Source organism: Sinohyriopsis cumingii, chromosome 14 (genome assembly GCF_028554795.1).
Source record: "Sinohyriopsis cumingii isolate HCF-2022 chromosome 14, ASM2855479v2, whole genome shotgun sequence".
NCBI lineage: Eukaryota > Metazoa > Mollusca > Bivalvia > Unionida > Unionidae > Sinohyriopsis > Sinohyriopsis cumingii.
This window is the reverse complement of record NC_142974.1, coordinates 1,763,481-1,784,224: the sequence shown is the minus strand read 5'-3', so window position 1 is coordinate 1,784,224 and position 20,744 is coordinate 1,763,481. Positions and strand designations below refer to the sequence as shown.

At 37.5% G+C, this 20,744-nt stretch overlaps 1 protein-coding gene across 2 annotated transcripts in view; it reads right to left on the bottom strand.

The window, feature by feature from the left end:
- The window catches only part of LOC149783086 (uncharacterized), a 94,437-nt gene that overhangs the window by 38,178 nt on the left and 35,515 nt on the right, over positions 1-20,744 (bottom strand). For both annotated transcript variants that reach the window (XM_089931301.1, XM_089931300.1), the window contains exons 10-12: positions 16,714-16,823; positions 12,366-12,558; positions 10,974-11,097 (exon numbers count right to left, since the gene is read on the bottom strand). In XM_089931301.1, coding sequence (XP_089787427.1) covers positions 10,974-11,097; positions 12,366-12,558; positions 16,714-16,823 — 427 coding nt within the window. The remainder of the gene's footprint in view (positions 1-10,973; positions 11,098-12,365; positions 12,559-16,713; positions 16,824-20,744) is intronic.

Sequence of the window (20,744 nt, the reverse complement as noted above, 5' to 3'; positions counted from 1 at the left end):
ACTGTGGACAACATGCTCAACAGGTCCGCGGTGGGAGTCTAGGACCGATACCGTGTATCAGATGCGGCATTGGAGTACGAGGAAAAACGCAATTATGTTCAGCGTGTGGTGGAAAACGCTATCGAGAACTAAAACGGTATTATGATAAAAAAAATCCAGACTGTGATAACACTCTCTCGGAGCGTGATTACATAAATAAGTTTTCAGACAAATTATGAATTAGACAATGATTTGCTTATAGTATAATGAATCAAGAATTCGTCCCACATCCAACTATCCCAAATTATGAAGCGTCACGAGATGGTACGGTGAGACACTGCAGGTTGAGGAAACCAGTTGGTGTTGTAAGTAATACCGGTTATCTAAAATTCCATGCTGGAGAAAAAGATTATCTCTGTCATCGTTTCGTCTATGAATGTTTCCATGGATTGATCCCTAAGGGTCTTGTCGTTGACCACGTTGACGGGAATCCTAGGAATAATGCCATAAACAATCTTCGGATGGTCACGCAGAGCAAGAACTGCTTACTGGGTAACACAGGTCGTTGTAAAACAGTTGGAAAACGGGCTGTTAGGTCTCGAAATATACAGACTCGTGAAGAAATAATATTTCAATCAATGGCCGCAGCTGGCAAATATTTCGGTATTTGTCGACCTTCGGTACAACGAGTCGCAGATGGGATCTACAAAACAGCATTTTCAAAAACGCTCAAACAATATATTTCATTTTCCCACATACAGCTTATCCTTAACGACGACGATAACTCCTAAACATTTCTCATGCAATTTAAAAATATAAAAATATATAATAATATCAATCACGAAAACATAAATACCATACTTGTTGAAATTAAAGAATTGCAACAGCGGGGTTTTAATATTTTACTAAACACTGAAACAATTATGTCAGATTTTGAATCCCTGAATGAGCTATCACGGAACGGAAAGAACAATCTTGCCGCGTGTTATAGGTTCATTAAAAATATACAGGATCACGTTTACAGGTCACTTGCCGGGATAACTGAAAATCAGGTATCTGAATTTATTCCACTGTGCCGTGCAGTTGAGAAGATTCGTCTTGGATTGTCACAAGAGTATGAGACTCGAAAATTAATTAGCACCAGGGTGAGACGGTTAAAAGGTTATATAAAGAATCTAGACACGGAAATGCCTTGCATTTCTGACAAAAATACTAGTGTTTCTGACTACGAGGCCGACAAGGAAGTATAAACCGCATAGCGTGTGACTCACAGCACAAAGTGAAAGTAGAACCTGAGAACGCTAGCGCCCCCCCCCCCCCCCGCTTGGAGTGTAAAGCACATTTCCACGGGTAAAAAAAAAAGTGTATTATTTTTTTTGCCCTTGGAAACTCAAAGAGTTTCTCAAGTGAAGGGCGCTTTCAGATTTTCAGGATTTGCTTAAGCGTTTCAACATCAATACAGGAATGAGAATAGTTCATAATCTGTTCTCGTTGACACCAAACTATGATCATATGATTTTGCTGTAGCTCTGTTAATTGTGACGGAGTTAACAAGAAGTCTTCGTCACCATACACGTCAATAACTATTTTAACGGGGAAATACTGTTCTGGGAATGTCTGTATTTGAAATGCGGTTTTTATTGCCTCGTAAAGAATTTGCTTATCATGAATATGAACTCGTGCATGAATGTACTCGGGTTGATACATTATACACAACCGTTTTTTTTTAAATGCGTGCTAGCACTTTCAACGATAACTTATGCTGGTTTTGATAGGGTATTTGCACGATAAAATGACGAAAATGGATCAGTGCAGAAAAAAAAACTATTATAAATATTATGGATCCCTTGACTTAGGACTTCACCAGTAAGTTTATACTAACAGTCTCGTCACGCAGGTCCAACAAATTCCCCCTCTGGTCGGTGAGTTTGAAATTTATCGTTGACAACCACGGGTTATGACACCGTAGATAGACCGGATTGATTGGTTCTTGCACAATCAGAAAACCAGGGGGGTCTCTTGGTGTGAACGTATACAGGATAAACCCCTGTTGTGCCGTCGTAGTATCTGATGCGCTGTAACTGCCATCGATGACGTCACATACAAGATTGACCGCAATAACATCTGTGATATTTACGATCCCCGGTGAGATGTGTCTGCCATCGGATGCTGTACTGTTGTCGTGCTTGAGAATAACAGGTTGTGGTTTTATTTGTTCGTACGTGGCAAGAATATCTTCGAAAGATTGATCGATGAGATCAGAGACTGATTTTCTCAGCGTGGGCGCGTTATATCCAGGAAATTTAAAATTTGGAATATCCTCCACGCGAATACCATATCGTGTTGCAAATTCTAATCTAACAGCCTGTCCATGATCCCCAAAGACATTCAGAGGATCCTCCTTCCAGGCATCCGGACCCCCCCCCCGGTATAGACTGAATTATTTCTAGATTTATGATTTCCATGGCGGATGCGAGTTTGTTTAGTTTTTTTATGGTTGTGATAATATTATCACGCGGACTTGTTAAATCAGAAATATAATCTTGGAAATATGCTCGCAACAGTTGTAGCTGTTGTTTATGTTCTTGACTGATCGGAATAAATAATTCAGATTCTATATTATCAAAACTGTAAACATTTGACATCATACTTCCATCATCACGTGCAACTGATATACTCCAATTCTTGGCTGTAATATCTGGTGTCATAAAAATTTCTTCTTTTGCTAGTAATTTATCTGCAAGGGAAAAATAATTGCTGTACTTGAGGTCGTGTAGTGCTTCTTTATTGGTCATAAAATCCGATTTTTCAGGTTTTGGTGGACGCGGTTTAACCTCGGGGTCTTTTGGCCATCCTAATACTGTTCGGATTGAGCTGTTATAAATATCCACGGCGTATCCTGGCGTTGAGATTTCAATGACCGCGGACAATGTTGGTTCATGAGCTGTTATAGATATTTTGGCTTTCTTGCCGGTGATTCGTTTTATTTGATGTTGTATCTCATTGTTGATTTCTTCGATCTGATAACTCCCAGTGGGAAGTGTAATTGTATCCCAGTCGAGTTCGCGGGAGTCGACCGAGTCCGCTTTGGTTTTCCACGAGAACACAAACGAATTATTCGGCTGCTGACCGCCAAATGATTCCGACCTAACATTGGGCCAGCTGTGATACACACTGAGCTTTGCCAACGCGATTTCACTCGCACGAATTGGAGTTCGAAAATTAATGCTGAATTCTGGCTTTGTCGAACTTGCTGAGATCATTGTGGTCCTTACCGGTGTTGTGTTTGTGACTATTTGTTGAAGCAGTTCTTGTGACATTATTTATTTGTTTAGTTTTCAAATAGTCATTGTACGCATCTGACATTAGTTTAAATTCAGAATCTGATATCGACGTAGCGTCGCTGGATTGCGCGTCTAACGATGATGATATCAGCAATGATAATTTCTGATATGCGGTCGTGGCTGTATTTAATTTTGTCGTGTAATCGTGTAATTTCGTGTTAGCACACGAGGATATTTTTTTTACTATGATGCTAAAAACTCCTGCCGCGGTAGTGGCCGTGGAAACACAGATCGTGGCAGCGACTACTGCAGTCACTGGAGTAACCGCTGATAGTATTACTCCCGCGGATGCAACAACGGCGGATACTGAATAAACCATAACGTCTAACACTGTTATGCGTCTGCGGTATTTTTTTACTTTTTGGGACGTCGCGTCGATGACAGTTTTTAACTCAGATTGCCACGTCCGGACCTGATTGTATCGATATTGTTGAGCATCTGGCGTCGTTGACATTATTCAATTACGCGGTAACCAATTGAGGTGTTGCAGCGACGAATTCCAAACAAAACCAGTAAGATGTTGCTGTTAAACTATCGTCCTCGGCTTCAAGCATAAATGTTTCCTCGGTTCCGCTGTTTAGTATTACAGTGCAAACCCCGGAATACTTATCGGTGGAATGTCTCCAAGGATATGTTGTGAAGATTTCAAATTTAGCGGCTGAAAACACAGACAACCTGTAAACACCGGTGGCTGTTGCTGTATATTTGATAGTGTTATTTTGTCGTGACCATGTTGCGAATCCCGATGATACCGTGAATACGATGTTGGTGATATGCCCGGGAGTAACTCCAGTGGGGACTTTAATCAGACTGGTTTTGTTAACGATCTCAGGAATTCCCGATACGATATCCTGCTGTGTTTGTTTGATCGTGTTAATGTCGGTCTTTACATCAGCGAGTTTCACATCGACGACTGGAGGAGTCCCAAAGAACTTATCCACGGCCTCATCAGTTTTTGCGAAGTTTCTTCGAAGTCTTGTAAACGCGCCCACGTGAAGATCGTACTCTGCACGCAGCGTATTTAGTTTACCGTTGACGATGTCTACGTACTGTTTGTTTGACGCATCCTGGTCGGATTCGGGATTCGCTAACGCGGTTATTTTGTTGCCGCTCATGTCAAGTCCGCCGGTCATTACGTCGCCGGATTTTGTTACTTTGTCGCTGACTAGGCCAACAACGAGTTTGTGCTGCGCGTCGACGTATTGTTTGTTTGCGGCATCTTCGGGACCTTCCGGATTTTTTAGAACGGTTATTTTGTTGCCGCTCATGCTGAGTTCGCCTGTCATCGTGTCACCGGCTTTTTTCACGCACTTGTCAACACCTTTATCAATACTGTCTTTGATGCTTGCGATTGATATGTTCGAGTCCTTGATCCGGCCGCCATCACTAAATGCAACGAAGTTATCCTTGGTAGCTCCAAGAACTCTGCGAATTATATCATTCCACTTAATGTTGCTCGTTCTTAGTTTTCCTTGCCTGTCTTGAAAAATAGCAACTTCATCTGGGTCAACTCCCGCTAAATTCAAAAGATTATCGACTTCATCTCGGGTCGCATATTTTGAGAGATCAACATCCGTGCTTGGTTTGACTTTTCTTGTGAAAGGTCTTCCATAAATATCTACCATTATTTGTTATTGCTGTTTTTTAGATGCTAGCATTTCTCGATGCGGTATATTCATGCACTACTCGATGCGGAGACGTTGCCAGATTTCTTGAGATCGCATCAAGAACATTTAAAACCTCCCGACCACAAATGGGCGGATCAATTAGTGTTTGTGTTGGTAACGTCGACTGCCACACTGGAACATTATAAAATCTGCTGCTGACATACCTGAGAAACTCAACTGGTGGTGCTAGCCCGTACGAATCAAAATAAATAATTCCACGTGGATCGATCGCGTAAGCAACCCAGTGAGTTCCAGGACCGTCTTTGTTGTCGAGATTGATAATGCCAGTTTCTGGATTATTTGGTCGTTGCGGTAATTGATCTCGCATGAATACACCTCTGAAATGTTTTATACGCAATTTTTTAACAGCATCTAATAAATCAAAATTGCTCATTGGAGACTGCGTCTCACGAAGCGTTTTTAAACCCGTTTTGGGTACCATGATGCCGGAGTTCCTGGTAGTCTTAGACCGCGTCCCTTTTTTTTGTATCCATTTCCGGTTGCCTTTTTAAGTGCCATTCCGGCCGCCGTTCCAACTGCACCGAGTGCTGCGGCTTTTGCTACGGCTGGTGCTGCCGCGGCAATCAACGCCGGTATTGCTGCGAGAAGAGGAAATATTCCACCGGTTTTAGTCATGTCCTTGATAGCTGCAGCAGAGAAATCAAGTCGGACACCGGTTTTTGCTGTTAGTGCCTTATTAAAATGTTTAAGCTGAGTATTAGTCAACGACAATTTGTTTGGACCACCAGTAATCTGATCTCGTTTTAGTGTTATTGATGTCCCGCACGTGCTTGCGTTCTTTGATTGCAATTTCTTCGTTTGACCGGAAGTCAAGGTGACATTAACATGACTGTATGACATTATATCCTAAGTTTGATTTTAATTGCGTTACATATTCTCGATTGGAGCGTCGATGACCCTCATTCGTCCGCCAACACCTTCAAGCAGCATTGCTTTATCGGAGAGTATGACAGCAATCGCTCTGTAACCACCAGCAGGAACACCTACACGAGCTCGGAAATGTAGGTCGACAACAGATTGTTTAACCAGATCAAGATGTTCCAGCGAAAAGTAATAAATCGGATATAAACTCATAAAGTCTCGCTGTGATATTTGCAGGCCAGTGTCTACATTAAGGTCGCGCCCCATAAATGACATCAGACGATGATACGCGCGTGCGACACGATGATGTTCGAAATCTATTAATATATCCTCAGATGGCTCCTGATGCCCATTTATTCTCAACGAAACTTCAGAAACTCCAAGTGTATCAAATACCATTGGATTTCTTTCCTGGCTATCTGTTCTAGCACGGTATTGAAATGCAATGAAAATATGTCGTGGTGCTGATACTCCTTGTTGCGATGATATATGCCATGTAAACAACCCACCATTATCACCCTGAATAACGTCTGTGGTTGTTGTTTTCCAGGATAGCAGTGATTTACCGCCCGTGTCCATGAAAGACAACAGTCGTTGTTCTTCGGTGATTGACGGAGACAACACTGGCATCCACAACCACAGTTTAGTTAGTATTACCTGACCAGGGGCAACAGCAGCATCTCGCCAGATAGCGTCATTATCATCAGGTTTTCGCACAAGTACAACTGTGTGTTTGGCACCGAATATGACCTTGTGGACATCTCTGCAGAATCCAAAGATGTGAGACAATGGAATCACACCTGAGAACTCTTCATCTCCACTTAACATCGATCTACGTGTTGCAAAACCCAAATTAAAATTTTCGTTCATCGATGCAACTGCGTCACCGGCATTATTCATTGTTACATTCCTGTTCTCGGGGCTGTCGGTTATATCCTTTGCAAACATCATTGATGGTCCGGCTGATCTGGTGTAATCATCCGAGTATCTCGCCAACCCGAGAATTGTTGTGGCAACGTCGACGTTATCATGAATTGTTTCAATTTCTTTTCCATCTATCATGTAAATAGCGGATTTAAATAACGCCATGATGCCGTTGTTAACAAATCCAACTCGGTCGCCGATTCCGTAGTTAGTGTTATCATTCTTTAAAAGCCTACCTTCAACTTCGATGAAGGCCTCAGCGGGCAAGAAGTATCTACTTGTATCCTGGACCTGTAGTTCAATTCTTCCGCGTTGGTTAGGATCACGTGCTTCATAAGAATAATATTGAAAATCACGTACAGAATCATCTTTAAGTACTGGTTTGGACATATCAAACGCGTCATTGGATTTTCGTGCAAACATTATTATTATTTGTGATGATCTAATTAAAATGTTATCGTCACCGGAAACCACTACCAGCTATCAAATTAGCAGTTACACTATCTTGCAACGCTTTGGAGGTAATTCCTGCTGTTGCGATCTCAGCTAATTTCTGATTTACGGCCTTATTTACTACGCTACTAACATTTGCCGGCATAGCTTCAGTGGATGGTAGTTTTACTGGCACCAACCTCTCGACTGGGTTTTTTTTTCGTATCAGCTGTGCTAGTCGATCCTTGATTGATTGAAATGCTTTCCCGGCAAGACTACCAACAGTGCCAATGGCTTTATCCTTGACAACATCAGCGGCTTTCATCGCGAATTGTTTTGCTAACGGTCCAGCTTTCGGAGCGATTCTTGTGACTAAATCCCTAACAACATCACCGACTCCATCTCCGTAAACAACCTCGTATACTGGTAATCGTGAGTTTACTACTCTGACACTTCTTGGTCTGCGAAAAGAATCGTGTAGTATCATTTTATTTAATTATTGTTTATCTAACTGAATTTGCTAGCAAATTTAATTATTAGTCGCTGTGGTAACCGTCTGCGAGTTCATCAATGAGCCCCCGGTAGATGCTGATATCCATGATGCCACGCTGAAATAGTCTCTGACAGATATCTGCGGCTTCATTTATAATTTCCGGAGAATTGTTTCCGGCACGTCTTCCTCCGATGAGAACTTCCAACCGTGATACATCATCGATGATATTATTAGGGCAGGCAATAAAACCGGATCCTAAACCCTCCCCTGTTGATGGTACAATTCTTGGGGATAAAATGTCTTGAGGCAAACTTTCAGAAGATGTTGTTAAGCTAATTATCGGCGACCTAGTTTGTTTGAATTTTTGGCCCCGCGGACTTCCTTCAGATGCAGCCTCGTATTCACTTAACGGAGTTAGGTCAGGATCTATTGCTCTTCGCCGTGAAGGATATTGTTGTCGTTCTGTGTGTTGCAACGGTGATTTTTCTTCTTGAGGTTGCGATGGTGGAATTTCAAGTTTACGTATAGCATCTACAAGTCTATCGTATTTTGTATCGTCCCTGCTGATTTGTTTTTTATTTTCACGTATACGATACGAATATTTGATAAAATTATCATCTGTCATAGAACCGTGTTCTGGGTTTAAAGACACATCTCTTCTAATCAATCCTAACAGTATTGTCTCAGGTAATTTCTCTTCTGGTACATTTTTAAGAAGTTCAATATAATCCGGCGTAAATCTTTTGGCGGGGTCAGTAATTCTCCCTGTTACTCGCTTACCAGCAGGTACTGACACAACAACTTCATCGGGTGGAGGCGGGGGTTTAAGTCCAGCTGAAATATCCTGTAAAATTTTCCTTTGCTCTATTAAAGCCTCTTTGGTAACAGCTGCGGATTTTTCAGTAGCTTTGGTCACGGGTTTAAATAATTCCTCCGTAGTCTCTGCAAAGCCTTCCCGTGCTTGCTGTCTTAGTTGTAATTTTTGTCTGACACTATCACGGACAGGAAGAAATTTCTGAATTGCTTCGAGACGTTCTCGAGCTAGTCTAGTAGTAAATGATTCTCCAATATTTGCCATTATTTATTTGTCAATGATTTAATTCCACTAACGTAAAATATTTTTTCCACAGCAGCAGAGGGGGCGCAAACTACACCTGATTTTTCGATGATACCTCACCGTGGAAATTATGTCGGATACGAGTCGGATTTATTGAAGTAACTCGCGTTATATCAGCGGAAATACAAAGCATTTTCAAGGACATTTTTTTTTTTGTCTCGTTTTCTGAATAAAAGTGTTATTTCATGGAAATAACGCTTCTATCGGGAATAGTTTCCGTGGATGGGGTATCTCGGAAAAGTAGTTTGTAGGATTCGCCCCCTCTGCTGCTGGTTCAAAACTTCTAACAGTTCAAACAGCCCACAAACTAACAAACAACGAATTATTACATAAAAAAATCTATTTAGGCACCATGCTAACTCTTTTCAATAATGTACACATCTCTAAGATCCCATTATTGGTTTATTGATAATGTGCAAATCTCTGAGATCCCATTATTGGTTTATTGATAATGTGCAAATCTCTGAGACCCCATTATTGGTTTATTGATAATGTGCAAATCTCTGAGATCCCATTATTGGTTTACTGATAATGTGCAAATCTCTGAGACCCGATTATTGGTTTATTGATAATGTGCAAATCTCTGAGATCCCATTATTGGTTTATTGATAATGTGCAAATCTCTGAGACCCCATTATTGGTTTATTGATAATGTGCAAATCTCTGAGACCCCATTATTGGTTTATTGACAATGTGCAAATCTCTGAGACCCCATTATTGGTTTATTGATAATGTGCAAATCTCTGAGATCCCATTATTGGTTTATTGATAATGTGCAAATCTCTGAGACTCCATTACTGGTTTATTGATAATGTGCAAATCTCTGAGATCCCATTATTGGTTTACTGATAATTGCAAATGTCTAAGATCCCATTATTGGTTTACTGATAATGTGCAAATCTCTGAGATCCCATTATTGGTTTATTGATAATGTGAAAATCTCTGAGACCCCATTATTGGTTTACTGATAATTGCAAATCTCTAAGATCCCATTATTGGTTTACTGATAATGTGCAAATCTCTGAGATCCCATTATTGGTTTATTGATAATGTGAAAATCTCTGAGACCCCATTATTGATTTACTGATAATTGCAAATCTCTCAGATCCCATTATTGGTTTATTGATAATGTGAAAATCTCTGAGACCCCATTATTGATTTACTGATAATTGCAAATCTCTAAGATACCATTATTGGTTTATTGATAATGTGCAAATCTCTAAGACAGATGCAGTGTCACTGAGTGCACACACACTATGCATGTCATAAATATAATACTGTCATATACAGTGTCACTGAGTGCACACACACTGCATGTCATAAATATAATTAATGTCATATACAGTGTCACTGAGTGCACACACACTGCATGTCATAAATATAATACTGTCATACAGTGTCAATGAATGCACACACACTGTATGTCATAAATATAGTACTGTCATACAGTGTCACTGAATGCACACACACTGCATGTCATAAATATAATACTGTCATATACAGCATCACTGAGTACAGACACATGCAATAGGCACATCCTTTTTAACATGAGTAAATTGTGTCACACATAAATAGAAATGACATAATATACAAACCATGCCACACATAAATAGAAATGACATAATATACCAACCATGCCACACACAGATGGAAATGACATAATATACTAACCATGCTACATATAGATAGAAATGACATAATATACAAACCATGCCACACATAAATAGAAATGACATAATATACTAACCATGCCACACATAAATAGAAATGACATAATATACAAACCATGCCACACATAAATAGAAATGACATAATATACAAACCATGCCACACATAAATAGAAATGACATAATATACCAACCATGCCACACACAGATAGAAATGACATAATATACCAACCATGCCAAACATAGATAGAAATGACATAATATGCAAACCATGCCACACATAAATAGAAATGACATAATATACAAAGCATGCCACACATAAATAGAAATGACATAATATACAAAGCATGCCACACATAAATAGAAATGACATAACATACAAACCATGCCACACATAAATAGAAATGACATAATATACAAACAGAAAAGGTGTTATCATAACTCCATGTGAACAAAACATTCACTAACCTGTAATTGACTGGGGTCATCTGGTGACTGCCAGCAGCCTGATGGACACCACTTCATGTCTGTAACAAAACCATAGTCATGCGCAATACCAAATTCCATTAGGGGTACAGATGATTCCTTTGCACTGCAACAGAAGAGACAGGGCATGGGGATTTAGTATTTTTCTTACGAAAAGCCAGTGAGGAGTGGGGATTGGAGCAGTTTCCATTTACTCTCATTAAGGCATCATATTTTTCATTTGACCCACAGTTCTAACACCAAGGTTTGTTTTTCCCTCATGCTGATTCCCAGTTCTGACACCAAGGGGATTTTTGACTATTAATCTTGCACCACTAGGGGCAACACAATGGAATAAAAACCTTGTAAAATTGCTTAAAGGAGGGAAGTGCTTCTACATTGGAAAAAACAGAATTTTAGAATATCTACCCAGCTGGGTTTATGATAGACACATGGGAAATAAGTTGAGGGACCTAGATAGAATAGTGTTGATTTGTTTCCTGTTTTACTTGGAATTCACAGTGTTCAATGGTAAGTGGTTATAATGAAAATATGCCACGTACATTTATAAAACATTACTAATTTGTTCAAATCAACAATGCATGAAAATTTAAAGGCCATCTTTCATATCTAAGAGATGAGGGGCACACGTTGGCCCAAATGAGAATTTTTCACACCACACTACTCAACTTAATATGCCTTACCACGGCTTATTTTCACACCACACTACTCAACGTAATATGCCTTACCGCGACATATTTTCACACATGATATGAAAAATGCAAGTAATAAGATGTACTTTTATAAGCTAGGTTGCAGAGCACATAAAAAGCATCTTTGCCACATAATTTAATAAAAGCCTGACACAATTTGCTAGGAATCAATATTTAGAAAATAACCTAGCATACCTTTTCAAATACCCACTCCTCAAAACCATCAAATCATAGCCAAGGGGACATAGCAAATCCAATCCCAGCCACAAACCCCACTCCTCAAAACCTCAAATCATAGCCATGGGGCCATAGCAAATCCAATCCCAGCCACAAACCCCACTCCTCAAAACCTCAAATCACAGCCATGGGGCCATAGTGAATCCAATCCCAACCACATCACCCATCCTCAAAACCACCAAATGATATCCAAGGGGCCATGTCACATCAAATCCCAACCACAACACTCTCTCCTCAAAATCACCAAACCATAAACAAGGGGCCATGGCAAATCCAATCCAGACCACAACATCCCCTCTTCAAACCACCAAATCAAAACCAAGGGGCCATTGCATACTGTTTTAACTTCATGTAATAAGTTCATAGAAAATTAAAAAAACATCACTGTAACTGACATTTTATATTTTATCCTGTCCCCATGCATGCCATGTAATCAAGCACTTACATTTTATTGGAACTAATGGGAACTTTCCAGATCTGTATCAATCCAGGACCTGATGCAGTCTGAGTGATGGGGTGTAAATTGTCATGGTCCAGTGAACCCGTAACTGCTAAGTACTGGTCTGATGTACTGTCACATGGAACTGGACACCATGAAACTCGCCAAACTGAGCAGCCAGTGTAGAAACTAAACTGACCTGAAGCAATCACATGACATTGGATTAAAACTTACGAATCCTACAATAATGATAAGGACATCACAAATCATTACATGCATAGTTTGTTTTAGTTTACGAAACCTTTAAATCGCGTATACGCAAGAGACATAAGCCAAGCTGATATCTGTATAATAACCAATTGCACAGTTGACCAAGAAATTTGTGTCATTTTCTGTAAAACTTTCTTCCAAGCTACTAATAAAATATTTAAAAAAAAGAAAAATTTAAGCTTCTCTCAAATGTTTTTAAAATATATTTACATTTGGTGTTCCAAGCTACCCTAGCTGACCAGGTCAATGGGCTGCTAGCAGGGCAAAAGTAAAAGTTTTTCACATTTTGAACAATAAATTTTATGCCATCACTATTCGTAAAATCAATAAATATATGCATTTGTCACATTAACCACTTTTCTTCTATCATTTTATGCATAAATCTTTGTGTTTTTATTTTATTTTCATATTTGAAAATATGTTTCTTTGAGGTATGTAAAGGGCACAATTTATGCAGCGGCTATTCGTCCCAACGTCAAAATTTTACATACATGTTTACTGTAAGGCTTGGGATTATGCATGATATTTCCCATGCTGCTATATTTAGCAAAATTGTGACGCAGAGAGAATGACCTACATTTTGATATCTATACTGTGTAAATCGGTTTGTTTTTGCTTCAAATTTTACACAATGAAAACTTCTAAATGACAGAATTTTCCATGACGTCACATGAGATCAATGCGCATTTTAACATATGCTGGGAATGAGCCATATGCAATGGCTAGCCTAACACTTATGCCACATGACTCGATGTAAATCCAAGACATATAATGACTTCCAATATTCCATCCATGGATTATTTATCGCTAGCTTGTAAGTAAAATGATTCGTTTTTAATGTTTTATGTTTATTTTTGTCTTTATGTCTGTATATTGAGTACCTGATGTCATTAATTAGAGTAATTTCAGTAAGTGCTTTTATCTTGTGGTGAACCAAGACTGTTCTATAATAGAAAATTCCATTAAATAATATTGTGTTTAGACAATGCTGACATCTGAAGCAGATATCAGCCTTATTGTTGTGTTCAGTATCTCATTTTGGATGGAATTATTTATTCATATTACTATTCTGTGATTCAAGGAAAACCTTTCTAGTCCAATTTCCTTGGCTAAGTCATTTTTACACATGAAATATGCATGCAAAAATGGCCTTGAATGAAGCTTGGCATGTTATTTTACATATTTAAAGTAAATTTGTTGGCATAAGTTTTTTCTTCTTGCATGTGACTAAGCAAGTAATAATTAATAGATTGAATTGGATAGCAATAAAATTGTGACTTTTGATCTTTCTGTTTGTAAACATGATTCACCAAAAGGAAAATGCACTCTGTTACCCTTCTTTATTTCTTTTCACCTTGTTTCTTTTTATTTTTAATTTTGAGCAGGGTCCAAAATTTCGGATAAGTGTTTATTAATGATGAAAGGGCATTGTAAATCTAGCTGGCAATAGACTGGCAATTTAGTATGTTAAAACTATGAGACCTATCCGCAATTTCCAATTTTTATGGCATTTCTATTATTTCCAGTCTGTAACAACTCGGTAAATTTTCAGGTCAGCATCATTAAATGTAGCTAAAAGTACATAATTCATTTTAAATACTTCATGTGAAACAAATTAATTCAGCCTCATTTAGGAAATCAAAGAACAAGCAGTGCTCAACCACAAAACAGGACCATTTTTAAAAATGAAAAACTATTTGGGGCTGAAAAAATAATCAACACAAATTTATTTAAGTTCTTTTGCATCTGACTTAACTCTTTTTAACCTTTTACATTTCAAGTTCATGAGTGGATTAAGAAACTCTACCCTGAGACATCCTATCCTCATACTCCTTCACATGGGTAGCTGTGTATTACGATGACCAATATTACATTGGACAAGTGTTGGAAGTACACCAACCCGATCTGGCACTCATACAGTTTTTATGTCAGATGAATACCAAAACCAATTGTTTCAAATGGCCGACCAGCGTTGGCATTGCTGAGGTTAAGTCATGTATTGGAACTTTAATGTGCAACCAGTTTCAAGCGATGGCCAAACTTAGAAAGTTGAAAATATTGAAAACACTGACCAGCAAAATATAATTATCAAGCTAAAACTTTGTTAAAGCTGTTGCTTTTCTGACCATTTTAAAAAACCAGTCCTTTATGACATTTACAATTGCATCTACTGTCTGAAGTGTACATTATCTTCAAAACATTAGTTGTAGTGAAAATTTTTATACTTTGTCAATGGTTCTTGCTTTGTAACCTATCTTTGCAGCCTTAATGAGAATCTCAATACATGTATGTAGTTTACTTTGACCAATTTATTATTTACAAATTGGTTTAATAATGGTAAGAATTACAACAAATGAAACTAAGACCATCTCTTATAACTTTGTCTTCTGTCTTTGATTATTTTCACTTTTAATGATTCAATTGGTGAAGAATGCTAACCAGTTTTAAAGTTTAAAAAGTGGTGCATTCAAAGATTGAGGGTCTAAACATTAACAATACCAATTAAGTATTCAAAAATATTATACACTAAATTTAATTTCTAATCATAAGTTAACATTTTTATCAAGATACAAATATAATTTTCCACAATTCAATTATTTTAGCTTTTGTGACAAAATTTGTTCCAAGATGAAGATTGTGATAAATATAAGAATCTTTTGAATGCTAAATAATTACATTTCATGTCATTTTTCCTGTAAACTTGAGCTTTCTATGCGATATTATTTTCTCCAGAGCTTTTATACAATAATATCACAGAAAAAGTATACTTCTGTGAGATGCATCGAAATAGGTGATGTTCTACACTAGCTTGTGACTAGGGGTCATCTGATGAAAGCTTATTAAGGAGTATGAGGGATCGTTATTACCCATACTTTGCTGAATAACTAATACTTCCAAAGTAATGAGAGATATCTTCATGAAAGAAGTATATTTCTCAAAAGGTGAAGTGTTTAAAGTGCATAAAAACAGGCTAGTCCAGGATATTTAAACTGCCTTCCCAAGTTAGCAGTACCTCATATAGTTGTTTATGAATCAAGTCCAACTGCAAACTGCATAAACCCTGATCTGCCATTATAGAATGCACCAGGCCCAACATATCTGATATATGCAAATCATTAGGAGCATTCAGCATAGCAACACACACCCTGGTCTGCCAATGTATAATGTGCCAGGCCCAAAAGATCTGATCTATTCAAATCACTAGGAGCAATAAGCATAGCAACACAGACCCTGATCTGCCAATGTATAATGTGCCAGGCTCAACAGATCAGATCTAAGCAAATTGTTAGGAGAATTCAGCATAGCTACATAGAATCTGATCTGCCAGTGTATAATGTGTCAGGCCCAAAAGCTCTGATATATAAAAATAAGAGCATTCACTATAGCAACACATGCCCTGATCTGCCAAAGTATAATGTGCCAGCCAGGGCCAACAGATCTAATCTGTGGAAATTGTTAGGGGCATTCAACATAGCAACACAGACCCTGATCTGCCAATGCATAATGTGCCAGGCCCAGTACATCTGATCTATCCAAATTGTTAGAGGATAGGGCAGAGCAATACAAACCCTTATCTGTTGACACATTATGTATCAGTCTATACTGTTTACAGTTTCACTTGACTTTATAAATGAGCTTATGTGGTAAACAAATTTTAATGGGACTCTCTATGTTAATGATTTAAGTTTCCATACATTATCAATCCATTATGTTGTTTTTACTTTGTCCTCTAACTTCTACTGTAACAAAGAGGTGTTTTCTTCTTAAATGTTTTTCCAATTTTATGTAGCTAAGAAAATGATTTTAATTCTGTTAGTAAGATATTTTTTGCATGTTAGGAAAAAGAATATGAAGTATAAATAAAATTAACGACAATAAAGTAACAAATTTTCTGGCACTGGCATACATCACACAAACATTTCTACACACTGGCAGGTATCATACAAAACAGTTCTAAACACTGGCATATATCTCACAAACATTTATAAACATTGGCAGGTATCACACAAAACTTCTACAGACTGGCAGGTATCACACAAACATTTGTACACACTGGTATATATATCACACAAAAATAGATTACCACATGTGAATCTTCCTTCAAAACTTTCAAGACATGTGGTGTTCTCCATTTTGCCTGTGAATTTAAATTCTGCTGACTTAGAATGGTTTGGTAGGTATTTCTTGGCTTCACTGAAAATGGAAAAAACATTCCAATCTTTTTAGGCATGAGATAACAAAACTCATACTGATTTATACCACAGATATAATTTGAAAACCCTAGTTATAACTTCACAATATAAATTTAAGTTACAAACATCTGATTGCAAAAGTAATTGGATGACTTGGTGTTTTATAAAATTATGCATTATTTTAATTAAATCATACATACAACATTTAAATGTGTGCACCTGTCCAAAATGGAAAAGCAACCATAACGGATAATGTAACACAAAAAAATCCTTACAACAAATACTAATAGAGGCTTTCATAATTGACCTATATGGCAGTCTTTATTGCATTGGGTACCAATTCTCATGTCAAATACTGCTGTTTCATCTTTCATTGCATAGGGTACCGATTCTCATGTCAAATACTGCTGTTTCATCTTTCATTGCATAGGGTACTGATTCTCATGTCAAATACTGCTGTTTTATCTTCTATGCATAGGGTACCAATTCTCATGTCAAATACTGCGGTTTTGTCTTTTATTGCATTGGGTACAGATTCTCATATCCAATGCTGCTGTTTCATCTTTCATTGCATAGTGGTACTGATTCTCATGCCAAATATTGCTGTTTCATCGTTTGTTGCATAGGGTACCAATTCTCATCAAATACCGCCGTTTCATCTTTACTGCATAGGGTACCGATTGTCATGTCCAATACTGCTGTTTCATCTTTCATTGCATAGGGTATTGATTGTCATGTCAAAAATTGCTGCTTCATCTTTATTGTGTAAGGTATTGATTTCATGCATTTTATACTTGCTCTGTCTCATAAGTTTGAAGATTAAAATGAAGAAGAAAAAAACAATGGCAAAACTGCTGTCAAAAATACTTTTGTGAATGAACTGCACTTAATTTGGAGTCTGCCATTCCTTTTAACTTAGGATTTAATGACGGTCATGATCCCCCTGAGTGAGTAACATATTTAGTGATATTCATGATCCATCTGAGTAATGTATTTAGTAATAGTCATGATCCATCTGAGTAATGTATTTAGTGATAGTCATGATCCACTTAAGTAATGTATTTAGTGATATTCATGATCCATATGAGTAATGTATTTAGTGATAGTCATGATCCATCTGAGTAATGTATTTAGTGATAGTCATGATCCACCTGAGTGGGTAATGTATTTAGTGATAGTCATGATCCATCTGAGTAATGTATTTAGTGATAGTCATGATCAATCTGAGTGAGTAACATATTTAGTGATATTCATGATCCATCTGAGTAATGTATTTAGTGATAGTCATGATCCACCTGAGTAATGAATTTAGTGATAGTCATGATCCACCTGAGTAATGTATTTAGTGATAGTCATGATCATCTGAGTAATGTATTTAGTGATAGTCATGATCCACTTGAGTAATGTATTTAGTGATAGTCATGATCCACCTGAGTAATGTATTTAGTGATATTCATGATCCATCTGAGTAATGTATTTAGTGATAGTCATGATCCATCTGAGTGGGTAATGTATTTAGTGATATTCATGATCCATCTGAGTGGGTAACATATTTAGCGATAGTCATGATCCACCTGAGTAATGTATTTAGCGATAGTCATGATCCATCTGAGTTGGTAACGTATTTAGTGATATTCATGATCCACCTGAGTGGGTAACATATTTTGTGATAGTCATGATACACCTGAGTAACATATTAAGTGATAGCCATGATCCACCTGAGTAATGTATTTAGTGATAGTCATGATCCACCTGAGTAACATGTTTAGTGATGGTCATGATCCACCTGAGTGGGTAATGTATTTAGTGATAGTCATGATCCATCTGAGTAATGTATTTAGTGATAGTCATGATCCACCCAAGTAATGTATTTAGTGATAGTCATGATCCACCTGAGTGGGTATGTATTTAGTGACAGTCATGATCCACCTGAGTAATGTATTTAGTGATAGTCATGTTCCATCTGAGTGGGTAACATATTTAGTGATATTCATGATCCACCTGAGTGGGTAACATTTAGTGATAGTCATGATCCACCTGAGTAACATATTAAATGATAGTCATGATCCACCTGAGTAACATATTAAGTGATAGTCATGATCCACCTGAGTAATATATTTAGTGATAGTCATGATCCACCTGAGTAATGTATTTAGTGATAGTCATGATCCACTTGAGTAACATATTTAGTGATAGACATGATCCACCTGAGTAATGTATTTAGTGATAGTCATGATCCACCTGAGTAATGTATTTAGTGATAGTCATGATCCACCTGAGTAACATATTTAGTGATAGTCATGATCCACCTGAGTAATGTATTTAGTGATAGTCATGATCCACCTGAGTAACATATTTAGTGATAGTCATGATCCATCTGAGTAATGTATTTAGTGATAGTCATGATCCACCTGAGTGAGTAATGTATTTAGTGATATTCATGATCCACCTGAGTAACATATTTAATGATAGTCATGATCCACCTGAGTAATGTATTTAGTGATAGTCATGATCCACCTGAGTAACATGTTTAGTGATAGTCATGATCCACCTGAGTGAATAATGTATTTAGTGATAGTCATGATCCACCTGAATGACATATTTAGTGATAGTCATGATCCACCTGAGTAACATATTTAGTGATAGTCATGATCCACCTGAGTGACATATTTAGTGATAGTCATGATCCACCTGAGTAATGTATTTAGTGATAGTCATGATCCACCTGAGTAACATATTTAGTCATAGTCATGACCCAACTGAGTAACATATTTAGAGATAATCATGACCCACCTGAGTGAGCAATGTACATAAAGAGAATTACAAATATTTATACAGTTAATTACTGTAACAAACTCTTGCATTCATATTTAAATCCCCATGAAAACATACCTCATTTCATCTGCACATTTATAGTACAAATGATGAACAGACTGATACACAAAAGTCTCCCAAATGCACTGCCATTCTAAGAAGCAGAAGCAATTTTCAGGAATTCAAAATAACAATATTTCTTCCTTTTAACAGTTGAGTGTTAAACTATCTACCTTCCTATCTGATAACTAGATTTTTGACTTTAGCTGCTGTGGTGCTGGAAATCAGCATAGCACCATTTTCAATTAGGACAAACTAGACATCATTAGAAGGTATTTTGGTGACAACCCCATTTCACAATGATCATTCAGTCAAGGGGAGCAGTGACAGTAATATCTTTTTTGAAAGCTGCTGTTGCAGCCATGTTGGATGTATCAATGGTACCAATTAGCCATGCTGGATGTAAAAATGGTACCAATTAGCCATGCTGGATGTAAAAATGGTACCAATTAGCCATGCTGGATGTACCAATGGTACCAATTAGCCATGTTGGATGTACCAATGGTACCAATTAGCCATGTTGGATGTACCAATGGTACCAATTTCATTTAGGACCAACTAGGCATCACGAGAAGACTACTGGTGAAAATCCAATGTTGATACAGTAAGCCATTTAGAAGGAGTAAAGCTACAATATTTTCAATGAATTTCCATTTAGGAGGAGTTGAGATACAATATTTTCAATGAATTTCCATTTAGGAGGAGTAGAGATACAATATTTTCAATGAATTTCCATTTAGGAGGAGTTGAGATACAATATTTTCAATGAATTTCCATTTAGGAGGAGTAGAGATACAATATTTTCAATGAATTTCCATTTAGGAGGAGTAGAGATACAATATTTTCAATGAATTTCCATTTAGGAGGAGTTGAGATACAATATTTTCAATGAATTTCCATTTAGGAGGAGTAGAGATACAATATTTTCAATGAATTTCCATTTAGGAGGAGTAGAGATACAATATTTTCAATGAATTTCCATTTAGGAGGAGTTGAGATACAATATTTTCAATGAATTTCCATTTAGAAGGAGTAGAGATACAATATT